Source organism: Trematomus bernacchii, unplaced genomic scaffold (genome assembly GCF_902827165.1).
Source record: "Trematomus bernacchii unplaced genomic scaffold, fTreBer1.1, whole genome shotgun sequence".
Taxonomy (NCBI): domain Eukaryota; kingdom Metazoa; phylum Chordata; class Actinopteri; order Perciformes; family Nototheniidae; genus Trematomus; species Trematomus bernacchii.
The window spans coordinates 1-16,522 of record NW_022988064.1 but is presented as its reverse complement, the minus strand read 5'-3'; the positions used below and the strand labels follow the sequence as shown (position 1 = coordinate 16,522).

General features: G+C 43.1%; 1 protein-coding gene across 1 annotated transcript; it reads right to left on the bottom strand.

The window, feature by feature from the left end:
- Window positions 1-278: 278 nt before the first annotated feature.
- Window positions 279-15,522, bottom strand: LOC117474465 (bromodomain-containing protein 4-like; the record flags this gene model as incomplete). The annotated part of the gene is given in 8 exon segments (XM_034120263.1): window positions 279-2,575; window positions 7,156-7,224; window positions 7,309-7,845; window positions 8,285-8,396; window positions 8,709-8,823; window positions 9,995-10,071; window positions 11,635-11,774; window positions 15,411-15,522. Coding segments are annotated over 8 exon segments (1,929 nt in total), but the record flags the coding sequence as incomplete, so codon positions are not given.
- Window positions 15,523-16,522: the final 1,000 nt, after the last annotated feature.

Genomic DNA, 16,522 nt, shown 5'->3' with positions numbered 1-16,522 from the left:
ATGGGTGATCTGTTTGGTATTTTGAGCAAATAGACATGTTTTTTATATATTTGTATATATCTGAGACCTATGCTATTGCCTAAAAATAGCATGATAGTGATTGATTATATTTCAGTTGCACAAACAGCTATTTTAACCTCTCTTTACTTCCATAAAATAATCTGTTAGGATAAAGCACAGAGGCTAGTAAGTACATTAAAAACTACCCAAAATGCAGATTTCAGCTCTTCTCAGTAAATTCTACTTAAAGGTCTTTATAAAAACAAACAAGCGAGACGTCAGGAGTACGTATTTAAACTTTATTTAGTGTATATCAGAGTATGTATCATGTGCTGCGAGTCGCTTCCGATGGAGAACGTATATTTACATCTCATGTTTTTTTTCAACACGTACAAAAATACAAATTTTTAAAACAAATGAAACAACTGTACACTGTACATACACAAAGAGAAGCAGCTGATACAACAGAGCTGATGTTCAATCAAACACCAGCCTGGTCCTTTAATCGTCCCGTAACACTGAGCAGCTGAGTGTAAACAGACTTAGTGTTTTTATTCTTCAAATATAAGAAACGTCAGACTCTTTTAATTATATTCCCATAGCAGATCCTGTGTGCATATGTTTTATAAAAAGTCTTGGGAACATGACCGGATCAAAGAAACTGAAATATATGCAATGACATTTTTTCAATTAAATGACTGTCGTAACACAAACCAACATTTCAGAATAAAGTTGTAATATTTTGAGAAGAAATAGCATAATTTTAATGTAAATCAAGTGTTTTTTTTTCACCTTTTGTGCCATTGTGAACATTTTCTGATAACATTGATATTTTCCTCCAAATATTTCCACTTATTGAACTTAGTGCTCCTTAAAGTAAAAAGCTGTTATACACATCAGACACACATTCACTCACTCACTAGTTTGAACGACTGAAAATGTGGACTCAAAATGTCTTATGGCAACTTGTTCTCCTATGATGAGACTGAAGAGTAACTTTCATGGCAACGATGACTCGGCAACCTTTCCCCTAAAAGTTGCTGCCCGTTGCCTCATTCAGTCAGAGAACTGAAACGCAAGAGGACGGAGGTGAAGAGACACATTCATAAATATGGTGAACATGAGATCTGATCGTCTGTGAACGACGTGTGAAAAGGTTACAGGAGGCCAGGCTTCTGATTGGCTCTCTGGTGTGTCAGGTGCTTCTGCTGCATAGAACACTAACAAGGAATGAGTCCTGGAAATGAGTCAGCATTTTTACAACATCTGGCTACCTCGTTTTGAAGTCAACGTTTTTTTGTTGAGAAGCGTGAAATAAGATCTGTGCTGAACACAAGCTGAAGAGATGTCCACACTGGTTTATGACATTAGTATACCTCAGTGCCCCACTGGTGAATTTCAAGTGTCTAAATGAGACGATTAAAGGTCATCATGCCCAACATTAGCCACCTTTAGCTAAGCGGTGGTGACGTGAAGTCATGTGACCGCGATGCAGTTCGTTTTAGAGCCAAACATTAGCTTTTTACGTCTGGAGATAACATTTACGCTTCAAACATCCTAACAGTGGGGTAGTTTGTGGAAACGATCCTGCTGAACAAGACGAGTACATTTCATAAACATGTGTTAGCCGCAGAACTTATTTCCTGCAATATTGCTTTTCTTTGGAGGCAGCCCTTGTGATGCTAACGTCATCATTTCACCTCTCTACTGTTGCTGAAACTAAACCGTACTCCAACAGCCAATCAGAGGAGCCTGCAGACGACCCATGACCAACTTTGCTGCGACATCATCATCAGTCCGTGACATCATCAGCTGGGGGGGTTTCCTCTCAGCCCCAGAGGAACGAGTCTCGGCATCGGCCTCCAGGCCGCGCCGCCATCTTTTTTCCCTCCTCCTTCTTCTTCTTCCTCTTCTTCTTCTTCTTCTTCCCCATCGCTGTTGGCGGGTTCCATTACTTTCTCGGCCCCGCCCACTTTCATCTGCTGCAGAGGGGGCGGAGCCAGGACGCCGCCTCCACATTTAGCGTTTTCAGTCTTTGTCGAATCCTCAGAGTCAGAGTCGAGCTCTAGGACCCAGGGGCTGTGGGCGGGTCCTTTCTCCTCTTTGGCTCCGCCCCCTGACGACAACGGTTTCCCCGGTAACAGGACACTGGTTGTTGTTGTTGCTGTGGTGACGGTCTGCTGGTTGAGGAAGTCGATCTCGTTGAGGAGGGACATCAGACCCTCGTCGTCTTTCTGCTGCTCCAGAGACCCCTTCATGCCCAGGACCTCAGCCCCAGGATCAGCACTCTTTCCTGGGCAGGGAGAGCAGGACGGGCCCTGGTTGGAGGGTGGAGGCGGAGAGGGTCTGGGACCAGGAGGGATTTCAGCCACTTTCTGGGGAGGTGGTGGAGTTTGTGTTTTTTCCTGTGGTTCTTCTTGTTGTTGTTGTTGTTGTTGTTGTTGTGGTTGTTGTAGCATTTGTTGTAGGAGTATCTGTTGCTGTTGTTGTGATTGTTGTTGTAGTTGTTGTAGTATCTGTTGGTGTTCTGCAGTTGATGGTGGAACCAAATGAAGCAGGTTGTTTAAGTCTCCAGCTGTAATGAAAAAGAAATCAGCTGGTGTCAGGATGTAAGATCAGAAACTCAATTACTTTCATGAGTTCACGAGTCAGGAATGAGTTAGTTAGCATAACTAGCTTAGTCACTTTCATGAGTTCACGAGTCAGGAATGAGTTAGTTAGCATAACTAGCTTAGTCACTTTCATGAGTTCACGAGTCAGGAATGAGTTAGTTAGCATAACTAGCTTAGTCACTTTCATGAGTTCACGAGTCAGGAATGAGTTAGTTAGCATAACTAGCTTAGTCACTTTCATGAGTTCACGAGTCAGGAATGAGTTAGTTAGCATAACTAGCTTAGTCACTTTCATGAGTTCACGAGTCAGGAATGAGTTAGTTAGCATAACTAGCTTAGTCACTTTCATGAGTTCACGAGTCAGGAATGAGTTAGTTAGCATAACTAGCTTAGTCACTTTCATGAGTTCACGAGTCAGGAATGAGTTAGTTAGCATAACTAGCTTAGTCACTTTCATGAGTTCACGAGTCAGGAATGAGTTAGTTAGCATAACTAGCTTAGTCACTTTCATGAGTTCACGAGTCAGGAATGAGTTAGTTAGCATAACTAGCTTAGTCACTTTCATGAGTTCACGAGTCAGGAATGAGTTAGTTAGCATAACTAGCTTAGTCACTTTCATAAGTTCACGAGTCAGGAATGAGTTAGTTAGCATAACTAGCTTAGTCACTTTCATGAGTTCACGAGTCAGGAATGAGTTAGTTAGCATAACTAGCTTAGTCACTTTCATAAGTTCACGAGTCAGGAATGAGTTAGTTAGCATAACTAGCTTAGTCACTTTCATAAGTTCACGAGTCAGGAATGAGTTAGTTAGCATAACTAGCTTAGTCACTTTCATGAGTTCACGAGTCAGGAATGAGTTAGTTAGCATAACTAGCTTAGTCACTTTCATAAGTTCACAAGTCAGGAATGAGTTAGTTAGCATAACTAGCTTAGTCACTTTCATAAGTTCACAAGTCAGGAATGAGTTAGTTAGCATAACTAGCTTAGTCACTTTCATGAGTTCACGAGTCAGGAATGAGTTAGTTAGCATAACTAGCTTAGTCACTTTCATAAGTTCACGAGTCAGGAATGAGTTAGTTAGCATAACTAGCTTAGTCACTTTCATAAGTTCACGAGTCAGGAATGAGTTAGTTAGCATAACTAGCTTAGTCACTTTCATAAGTTCACAAGTCAGGAATGAGTTAGTTAGCATAACTAGCTTAGTCACTTTCATGAGTTCACGAGTCAGGAATGAGTTAGTTAGCATAACTAGCTTAGTCACTTTCATAAGTTCACAAGTCAGGAATGAGTTAGTTAGCATAACTAGCTTAGTCACTTTCATGAGTTCACGAGTCAGGAATGAGTTAGTTAGCATAACTAGCTTAGTCACTTTCATAAGTTCACAAGTCAGGAATGAGTTAGTTAGCATAACTAGCTTAGTCACTTTCATGAGTTCACGAGTCAGGAATGAGTTAGTTAGCATAACTAGCTTAGTCACTTTCATGAGTTCACGAGTCAGGAATGAGTTAGTTAGCATAACTAGCTTAGTCACTTTCATGAGTTCACGAGTCAGGAATGAGTTAGTTAGCATAACTAGCTTAGTCACTTTCATAAGTTCACAAGTCAGGAATGAGTTAGTTAGCATAACTAGCTTAGTCACTTTCATGAGTTCACGAGTCAGGAATGAGTTAGTTAGCATAACTAGCTTAGTCACTTTCATAAGTTCACAAGTCAGGAATGAGTTAGTTAGCATAACTAGCTTAGTCACTTTCATGAGTTCACGAGTCAGGAATGAGTTAGTTAGCATAACTAGCTTAGTCACTTTCATAAGTTCACGAGTCAGGAATGAGTTAGTTAGCATAACTAGCTTAGTCACTTTCATGAGTTCACGAGTCAGGAATGAGTTAGTTAGCATAACTAGCTTAGTCACTTTCATAAGTTCACGAGTCAGGAATGAGTTAGTTAGCATAACTAGCTTAGTCACTTCATAGTTCACGAGTCAGGAATGAGTTAGTTAGTATAACTAGCTTAGTCACTTTCATAAGTTCACGAGTCAGGAATGAGTTAGTTAGCATAACTAGCTTAGTCACTTTCATAAGTTCACGAGTCAGGAATGAGTTAGTTAGCATAACTAGCTTAGTCACTTTCATAAGTTCACGAGTCAGGAATGAGTTAGTTAGCATAACTAGCTTAGTCACTTTCATAAGTTCACGAGTCAGGAATGAGTTAGTTAGCATAACTAGCTTAGTCACTTTCATGAGTTCACGAGTCAGGAATGAGTTAGTTAGCATAACTAGCTTAGTCACTTTCATGAGTTCACGAGTCAGGAATGAGTTAGTTAGCATAACTAGCTTAGTCACTTTCATGAGTTCACGAGTCAGGAATGAGTTAGTTAGCATAACTAGCTTAGTCACTTTCATAAGTTCACGAGTCAGGAATGAGTTAGTTAGCATAACTAGCTTAGTCACTTTCATAAGTTCACGAGTCAGGAATGAGTTAGTTAGCATAACTAGCTTAGTCACTTTCATGAGTTCACGAGTCAGGAATGAGTTAGTTAGCATAACTAGCTTAGTCACTTTCATGAGTTCACGAGTCAGGAATGAGTTAGCATAACTAGCTTAGTCACTTTCATAAGTTCACGAGTCAGGAATGAGTTAGTTAGCATAACTAGCTTAGTCACTTTCATAAGTTCACGAGTCAGGAATGAGTTAGTTAGCATAACTAGCTTAGTCATTTAGCCAACTTCTTGGTTAGTAAGTCGTAAACAAGTAAAATATGACAGCATGTAAATTAGTTTGTTTCAAGGTATTTGTACTGGTGAATTATTTATTTGCGAAGTTGCTATTTAGTTAAGAAACTATTAGGTTAGTTACATTTTGTTGGTTAGTTGAGTTACCTGTGTGGTTAGTCAGCTGAGATAACTATGTAGGAAGTTAGTAAGTTAGTTAGTTGAGTTACCTGTGTGGTTAGTTAGGTATTTAGTTAGTTGAGTTACCTGTGTAGTTAGTCAGCTGAGATAACTATGTAGGTAGTTAGTAAGTTAGTTAGTTGAGTTACCTGTGTGGTTAGTCAGGTATTTAGTTAGTTGAGTTACCTGTGTGGTTAGTCAGGTATTTAGTTAGTTGAGTTACCTGTGTGGTTAGTCAGGTATTTAGTTAGTTGAGTTACTTGTGTGGTAAGTCAGCTGAGATAACTATGTAGGTAGTTAGTAGGTTAGTTAGTTGAGTTACCTGTGTGGTTAGTCAGCTGAGATAACTATGTAGGTAGTTAGTAAGTTAGTTAGTTGAGTTACCTGTGTGGTTAGTCAGCTGAGATAACTATGTAGGTAGTTAGTAAGTTAGTTAGTTGAGTTACCTGTGTGGTTAGTCAGGTATTTAGTTAGTTGAGTTACCTGTGTAGTTAGTCAGCTGAGATAACTATGTAGGTAGTTAGTAGGTTAGTTAGTTGAGTTACCTGTGTGGTTAGTCAGGAGAGATAACTATGTAGGTAGTTAGTAGGTTAGTTAGTTGAGTTACCTGTGTGGTTAGTCAGCTGAGATAACTATGTAGGTAGTTAGTAAGTTAGTTAGTTGAGTTACCTGTGTGGTTAGTCAGCTGAGATAACTATGTAGGAAGTTAGTAAGTTAGTTAGTTGAGTTACCTGTGTGGTTAGTCAGGTATTTAGTTAGTTGAGTTACCTGTGTGGTTAGTCAGGTATTTAGTTAGTTGAGTTACCTGTGTGGTTAGTCAGGTATTTAGTTAGTTGAGTTACTTGTGTGGTAAGTCAGCTGAGATAACTATGTAGGTAGTTAGTAGGTTAGTTAGTTGAGTTACCTGTGTGGTTAGTCAGCTGAGATAACTATGTAGGTAGTTAGTAAGTTAGTTAGTTGAGTTACCTGTGTGGTTAGTCAGCTGAGATAACTATGTAGGTAGTTAGTAAGTTAGTTAGTTGAGTTACCTGTGTGGTTAGTCAGCTGAGATAACTATGTAGGTAGTTAGTAAGTTAGTTAGTTGAGTTACCTGTGTGGTTAGTCAGGTATTTAGTTAGTTGAGTTACCTGTGTGGTTAGTCAGCTGAGATAACTATGTAGGTAGTTAGTAGGTTAGTTAGTTGAGTTACCTGTGTGGTTAGTCAGGTATTTAGTTAGTTGAGTTACTTGTTTAGTTAGCTAGTTGAGTTACCCGTGTGGTTAGTTAGGTATTTAGTTAGTTGAGTTACTTGTTTAGTTAGCTAGTTGAGTTACCCGTGTGGTTAGTTAGCTGAGATAACTATGTAGGTAGTTAGTAAGTTAGCTAGTTGAGTTACCTGTGTGGTTAGTCAGGTATTTAGTTAGTTGAGTTACTTGTTAAGTTACCTGTGTGGTTAACAAGTTGTTGATTACCTGTGTAGTGAGTGAGTGAGTGAGTGAGTGAGTGAGTTGATTTACCTGTATGGTGAGAACATTAGTAAATTAATTTGTATTTGATGGTTAGTTGAGATACTTGTACATTTGAGCTATTAGTTAACTGTTTAGTTAGTTAGTCGATGTACCTGTCTGGTAAGTTAGTTAGTTAGTGTTATGGTGGTGTAGCTGCTGTAAATGTTACCTGTGGAGGGGCGGGGCAGAGAGGGGAGATGGATCACCTGACCAGGGATGTTGATGATTGATGTCACGCCTACAGACAGGAAGAAGACATTGTATTACTTCAAAATAAAAGCATGTCGCGGCAGAGAGCAGAGTGACAGAGATCGATAGTTACCTGGTGACGGAGACGTCTGCAGCACCGTCGGGCTGAAGGCCAGAAACTGTTGCCCCGGCAACGCAGAACCGACCAATGGGAACATAGCCTGATAGCACGGCAACACAGCTGGTTTCTTAGTGCGAGACAGGATGTTGGGAACCGTCTTGGGCCTGTCCCTTTCCACTGATGCATTGTGGGATACAGCAGGAGGAGACAGGATCTTGGGAACCGTCTTGGGCCTGTCACTTTCCCCTGATGCATTGTGGGAAACAGCAGGAGGAGGCATGATGGGCGGCAGCATCTGCACGACCCTCTGAAGCTGCTGTATGATTGGAGCAGAAACAGAAAGGGGAGGATCTTGCTGTGGGAAGGAGGAAGTGATTATGATGTCGTCATCACTCGAAGCTGGAGGGTCTGAGGCCCCGCCCCCTCTCTCTGCTGACAGCTGATTGGCTGTTGGGCGCCCCTTCTTCTCCTCAATCGTCGTGTGTTTGGACGTCAGGTGCTGCAGACTCCCCTGGACTCTCTGCTTACGAGAGCGGAAGGTGCCCTTGTCTTACACACACACACACACACACACACACACACACACACACACACACACACACACACACACACACACACACACACACACACACACACACACACACACACACACACACACACACACACACACCACACACACACACACACACACACACACACACACACACACACACACACACACACACACACACACACACCACACACACACACACACACACACACACACACACACACACACACACACACACACACACACACACACACACACACACACACACACACACACACACACACACACATTAGATACAGCTTGCTAGAATGATTTTGTTGTTTGATGAGTTTTCCTTATAGAAGTGTTTACATTTTAAACAAAGTATAATCAAATGTAAATAAATGCAATGTTCAGATACCTGTTGTATCCCAGACCTCACATCACCTGGTTCCTCACCTGTTCTCTCTCTGATCTTTTTGATGAAGTTCTCTCTCTTCTGGTTCAGACAGATCTTCAGACTCTTCAGTCTCGCCGTCTCGTTCTGCAGATTCAGGATCTCCTGCTGAGCCTGAAACACAAAACAAACTGTGTTCAAATGTGTGTTTAAAGCTGAAGTCACACTAACGCATGTGTGTGTGTCAGTCACCCTCAAGCGACAGTAAAGCTGTCAGAAAAGAGCTTGAGATGCAAAATACAGGTGTACTAAATACAAATACAGGAAGTACCAGTTTGTTTACATGATGCTTCCCGAGAGGGCGAACATGTGGCCTTCCTCAAACTGCTATCAATTCATATTATTTGAGATCAAGTTTTTAAACAGGGTCTTGGCCATAAATACCAAATAGTTAGTCAGTAGAAGAAGAAGTGGTTTCTGTCTCACCTCTTTGAGCCTAAAAGCCTTCGGGGAGTCTCTGCACTTCACCATGGAGCTGAGGTCTTTGAAGGCGGGGGAGTTGCTGTGAAAATCAACCGGCTTCTTTTGTCTCAAACTGCTTCTGTTGACACAACGACAGACAACACGTCAGATTACACTCACCGGCTAACCCTTTAAGGCAGGCGGGGGGTTTTCTAGAGAGATATAGTATGAGGTGATACTATGGCGCTGATCTTGTATATAAGATGGTACATTCTGGAGAGAACATGACGCTCGTATACAAGATGGCTCCGAGTACGCAAACAACGTGACGTCGGAGCTCCGTAAAACCAAAGCTGTCTCTGCCGTCTGACGCTCTGTTGAGTAATCACACCATCTTTGAGGAACATAGATATTGTTTTCTGGCATCACGTTCATATTTCACGGGGAAATCTGCATTTTGGTATGAGGACGCATGCCGAGAGTAAGAGGGCGTCATCGCTGTCTTCACCCTTCCTCTCTGTAATGGGTGTTATACATCAGGGTCTATGCAGGAGTCCAGAAGTCACATAGAAGACCTTTTAAGACCCTTTCCATACATTTTAAGACCTCATCTCCACTTTGAGTTTTAACCGGTTACCTTGGCAACACACTTTACCTCACATTGACTATATTCAGTATTGATTGTCCTTCCTCCTTATCTTCCAACCATTTGGACGCAGACTTGCATTTCCCCATAACCATGTTGTTTAACAACCGGCGTAAACGGGCCTTCGCGCTATCAAGCAGTGAGCGTGCGATGTCCTGTTCTGATGACGTCAAATCCAACGGGATGCCATAAATAAACTACACAGAATCACACTACACACCTACGCAATGATTACATTCAGGCAGACTGTAGAATACCTCTTTGGACAATTCATATACTTATTGAGAACAAGCTACAAAATGTAATACCTTGGGAAATGCTGTTTAATACTTTTTAATAGCCTTCATTTTCACTAAATTGATTTATCAACTTTGAATACTTTGTAAGACCCCGCGGACCCCCTGCTCAGGGATTAGGGATGGTGGAGACAGTCAAATATTATTTATAACTTTGTTGTTTGCTAATGTTTTTCATCAATACAAAATATTTTAATGATATGTTGCTGATTCCATGACATGTGACTTGTTAGTCGCTTTTATCCAAAGCGACTTACAGACTCAGTACTGAGGACAACCCCCACAGGAAGTGTCTCAGGGACACAGCGACATGCTGACTGCAGAGGGACTCGAACCTGCTATCCTCTGATTCCAAGATCAGTTCTTACTTTGAGTTCCTCTTGTTCCTCGTCCGCCGCCTCTTCACCAGCGTCTCCATGGCAACACTCTGAGCCCCTTCCTCCACCTGACACACACACACACACACACACACACACACACACACACACACACACACACACACACACACACACACACACACACAACACACACACACACACACACACACACACATCACACACACACACACACACACATCACACACACACACACACACACACACACACACACACACACACACACACACACACACACACACACACACACACACACACACACACACACACACACACACACACACACACACACACACACACACACATCACACACACACACACACACACACACACACACACACACACACACACACACACACACACACACACACACACACACACACACACACACACACACACACCATTAGCTAACGTATACATGGAACAAGATTTAACTGAATTACAACAAAATAAATTACAAAAATGTGTCTTTATTAGGAAATGTCATATTTATTTAAATAAGTTTTTATAACACACATTGTTTAAAAGAAATCTGTAGCACATTAGACTTTTTGGATTTTGGAAAATAGCTGGAAATAAGGTCTGAGGAAAACGAACCTGTTTGATAAATGCACGTTTTGTTCAGCCGGATCATCTCCACATGTCTCTACTTTTATCATTTTCTAATCATAAATCTAACGGCCAGAAGCAAAATGCTAACTTTTACGCTATAAAGGAACTACAGGCGAGTCCAGCAGCACGACTTCAACGTCACGCCAACTTAAAGGTGGGGTAGGTAATTCACTTCAGAAACACTTGTTATATTCCATGGAATGCTCTTAACATCCAGATAGCAATGAATATCTGAAGTGCTTTGACAAAAGATTCATACAAACATCTCATCTGTGGAAGCTGTGGTACTGTAAAAAGCACGACCAATCATGTGAGCCGGCCCGGCTAAAATAACTGGATGGCCTACCTGCCTGTCAGCCTTCCATCTGTGCACAAACTTATCTCGTGCCCTCATTGGTCATGTGCGCGTTCGTGTGTGTTGGAGGAGGGGCTCTGAAGGAAGTGGCAGATTTCTTTCGGCTGCGTATTTTCACATTCTAGCGATCTCGAGCCGGTTTCTCCATTCTTACCTCCCCCACCTTTCAGATCCATATTCAAACATACAGATTCTAAACTGAACGAGTTGAAGCGTTTGTTTGAACAGTTTGCAGGAGGCAGGTACTTGCTTTAGAGGAGTGTTTACGTGTTCGGTGTAATGACGTACAACGTCCTCCACGACTTCTGTAGTCCTATTCAGCCACTTGGTAATAACCATCGTTATTCAGACACGTCAACTCTTCAGAAATCACCAGTGGGGTCACTGCTGATGGATTTAATGTCCTAGAACAAACCGTGACCCGTCTCTTCAACGTGTCTCAACCACAGACCTTATTTCAGCTATTTTTGAAAACCCTATGGAGAGATCCCATTGGCTCTGAGACCAGGGAACAGAGTGGTGAAATGCTGACTCACTTCCTGGTTTTAGGACTCATCACTGCACCTCTCTATAGACATCCGGTCTGCAAGCTTTTAAAACTGAAGACCCATCTTTTTAGTTTGGTTAGAAAATGAGTATTTCTTACGTTGTTCTTCTTGGTAACGAGGATCTGATCGTCTGACGAGTTTTCCGTCACTTCTTCCACCTCCAGTAGTTTCTCCTCCACGTCGCTCTCTGTCGACTCTGGAGATCTGTGATGTTTACGGCTCATCCGATTAATCTCCTCTGAAAACAAAACACAATCAGCTGATCTCACTCTGAACACAAGCATCTGATCTCACTCTGAACACAAGCATCTGATCTCACTCTGAACACAAGCAGCTGATCTCACTCTGAACACAAGCAGCTGATCTCACTCTGAACACAATCAGCTGATCTCACTCTGAACACAAACACAAGCATCTGATCTCACTCTGAACCCAAGCAGCTGATCTCACTCTGAACACAAGCAGCTGATCTCACTCTGAACACAATCAGCTGATCTCACTCTGAACCCAAGCATCTGATCTCACTCTGAACACAAGCATCTGATCTCACTCTGAACACAAGCATCTGATCTCACTCTGAACACAAGCAGCTGATCTCACTCTGAACACAAAACACAAGCATCTGATCTCACTCTGAACCCAAGCATCTGATCTCACTCTGAACTCAAGCATCTGATCTCACTCTGAACACAAGCATCTGATCTCACTCTGAACTCAAGCATCTGATCTCACTCTGAACACAAGCAGCTGATCTCACTCTGAACACAAAACACAAGCATCTGATCTCACTCTGAACACAAGCATCTGATCTCACTCTGAACTCAAGCATCTGATCTCACTCTGAACTCAAGCATCTGATCTCACTCTGAACTCAAGCATCTGATCTCACTCTGAACTCAAGCATCTGATCTCACTCTGAACTCAATCAGCTGATCTCACTCTGAACACAAGCATCTGATCTCACTCTGAACACAAGCATCTGATCTCACTCTGAACCCAAGCATCTGATCTCACTCTGAACTTAAGCATCTGATCTCACTCTGAACACAAGCATCTGATCTCACTCTGAACACAAGCATCTGATCTCACTCTGAACACAAGCATCTGATCTCACTCTGAACACAATCATCTGATCTCACTCTGAACACAAGCAGCTGATCTCACTCTGAACACAAAACACAAGCATCTGATCTCACTCTGAACTCAAGCATCTGATCTCACTCTGAACACAAAACACAAGCATCTGATCTCACTCTGAACACAAGCATCTGATCTCACTCTGAACTCAAGCATCTGATCTCACTCTGAACACAATCAGCTGATCTCACTCTGAACACAAAACACAAGCATCTGATCTCACTCTGAACACAAGCATCTGATCTCACTCTGAACTCAAGCATCTGATCTCACTCTGAACACAAGCATCTGATCTCACTCTGAACTCAAGCATCTGATCTCACTCTGAACACAAGCATCTGATCTCACTCTGAACACAAGCAGCTGATCTCACTCTGAACACAAACACAAGCATCTGATCTCACTCTGAACTCAAGCATCTGATCTCACTCTGAACTCAAGCATCTGATCTCACTCTGAACACAATCAGCTGATCTCACTCTGAACACAAGCAGCTGATCTCACTCTGAACACAAGCAGCTGATCTCACTCTGAACCCAAGCATCTGATCTCACTCTGAACTCAAGCATCTGATCTCACTCTGAACACAAAACACAAGCATCTGATCTCACTCTGAACACAAGCATCTGATCTCACTCTGAACACAAGCATCTGATCTCACTCTGAACACAATCAGCTGATCTCACTCTGAACACAATCAGCTGATCTCACTCTGAACACAAGCATCTGATCTCACTCTGAACACAAGCATCTGATCTCACTCTGAACACAAGCATCTGATCTCACTCTGAACACAATCAGCTGATCTCACTCTGAACACAAGCATCTGATCTCACTCTGAACACAAAACACAAGCATCTGATCTCACTCTGAACACAAAACACAAGCATCTGATCTCACTCTGAACTCAAGCATCTGATCTCACTCTGAACTCAAGCATCTGATCTCACTCTGAACTCAAGCATCTGATCTCACTCTGAACACAAGCAGCTGATCTCACTCTGAACACAAGCAGCTGATCTCACTCTGAACCCAAGCATCTGATCTCACTCTGAACACAATCAGCTGATCTCACTCTGAACACAAAACTCAAGCATCTGATCTCACTCTGAACACAAGCATCTGATCTCACTCTGAACTCAAGCATCTGATCTCACTCTGAACTCAAGCATCTGATCTCACTCTGAACACAAGCATCTGATCTCACTCTGAACTCAAGCATCTGATCTCACTCTGAACACAAAACACAAGCATCTGATCTCACTCTGAACACAAGCAGCTGATCTCACTCTGAACACAAAACACAAGCATCTGATCTCACTCTGAACTCAAGCATCTGATCTCACTCTGAACTCAAGCATCTGATCTCACTGCTGAACACAAATTCAGCTGATCTCACTCTGAACACAAGCAGCTGATCTCACTCTGAACACAAGCAGCTGATCTCACTCTGAACCCAAGCATCTGATCTCACTCTGAACTCAAGCATCTGATCTCACTCTGAACACAAAACACAAGCATCTGATCTCACTCTGAACACAAGCATCTGATCTCACTCTGAACACAAGCATCTGATCTCACTCTGAACACAATCAGCTGATCTCACTCTGAACACAATCAGCTGATCTCACTCTGAACACAAGCATCTGATCTCACTCTGAACACAAGCATCTGATCTCACTCTGAACACAAGCATCTGATCTCACTCTGAACACAATCAGCTGATCTCACTCTGAACACAAAGCATCTGATCTCACTCTGAACACAAAACACAAGCATCTGATCTCACTCTGAACACAAAACACAAGCATCTGATCTCACTCTGAACTCAAGCATCTGATCTCACTCTGAACTCAAGCATCTGATCTCACTCTGAACTCAAGCATCTGATCTCACTCTGAACACAAGCAGCTGATCTCACTCTGAACACAAGCAGCTGATCTCACTCTGAACCCAAGCATCTGATCTCACTCTGAACACAATCAGCTGATCTCACTCTGAACACAAAACTCAAGCATCTGATCTCACTCTGAACACAAGCATCTGATCTCACTCTGAACTCAAGCATCTGATCTCACTCTGAACACAAGCATCTGATCTCACTCTGAACACAAGCATCTGATCTCACTCTGAACACAAGCATCTGATCTCACTCTGAACTCAAGCATCTGATCTCACTCTGAACTCAAGCATCTGATCTCACTCTGAACCCAACAGAGAGAAGCGTGTCCACATATTCACGCTTCCTGTAGAAACAGTAAGATAGGGACTGAGGAGGACATTATTTATTATTATTGCATTTATCAAATTACCTTATGTATTAATATTATATTATGTTTTCAATTCCAAGCCCTGGCTTTTACATGTTCTTCCACGTTTAATAAATAAAAAAGGCATTCAAATATAGTTGTTATCACTGGTATTTACTAGTATCTCTACTTTTCCAACAAACAATAGCACAATTAAAAAGGGGGGCTTTTAATGTATTATGTAAAATGTTCAATTACTTTACTTATTATGTTTTTAATGTTATTATTTAATTTATAAAAATATGTTATTTATCATTTGTATTTCTTTAATCATCATTATTATTATTATTATTATTATTATGTTTTTTAATTAGTTATTATTTAATGTATTTAATTACGTTGTTTATTTGTATTATTATTATGATTTTAAATGTCTTTATTATGATTTTAAATGTTCTCCATGTCTAACCAGAGTTCAGTGTTCCTACCTGTTGTTGGAGCGATGAATTTGATGAAGCCGTCTCTTTTCTTCGTCAGCATCCTCTTCTTCTCCTCCAGGTCGGTCTCAGTCAGCCTCAGCTGCTTGATCAACTTCCTCGCCTGGGACACAAACAGAACACCTGTTACTCTTCACACTCCAATACCTCCATCCATCTTCTCCTCTGCTCCGTGGTCGGGTGGTGGAGGTATCAGTTCCAGCAGAGAGCCCCTGGCCTCATCAACCAGCTCTGACTGGGGGGTCCCAAGGCGCTCCCAGGCCTCATCAACCAGCTCTGACTGGGGGGTCCCAAGGCGCTCCCAGGCCTCATCAACCAGCTCTGACTGGGGGGTCCCAAGGCGCTCCCAGGCCACATCAACCAGCTCTGACTGGGGGGTCCCAAGGCACTCCCAGGCCTCATCAACCAGCTCTGACTGGGGGGGTCCCAAGGCACTCCCAGGCCTCATCAACCAGCTCTGACTGGGGGGTCCCAAGGCGCTCCCAGGCCTCATCAACCAGCTCTGACTGGGGGGTCCCAAGGCGCTCCCAGGCCTCATCAACCAGCTCTGACTGGGGGGTCCCAAGGCGCTCCGAGGCCACATCAACCAGCTCTGACTGGGGGGTCCCAAGGCACTCCCAGGCCTCATCAACCAGCTCTGACTGGGGGTCCAAGGCACTCCCAGGCTCATCAACCAGCTCTGACTGGGGGGTCCCAAGGCGCTCCCGCCTCATCAACCAGCTCTGACTGGGGGGTCCCAAGGCGCTCCCAGGCCACATCAACCAGCTCTGACTGGGGGTCCCAAGGCGCTCCCAGGCCTCATCAACCAGCTCTGACTGGGGGGTCCCAAGGCGCTCCCAGGCCTCAACAACCAGCTCTGACTGGGGGTCCCAAGGCGCTCCCAGGCCACATCAACCAGCTCTGACTGGGGGGTCCCAAGGGCGCTCCCAGGCCAGCTCTGACTGGGGGGTCCCAAGGCGCTCCCAGGCCAGCTCTGACTGGGGGGTCCCAAGGCGCTCCCAGGCCACATCAACCAGCTCTGACTGGGGGTCCCAAGGCGCTCCCAGGCCACATCAACCAGCTCTGACTGGGGGGTCCCAAGGCGCTCACAGGCCAGAGGAGAG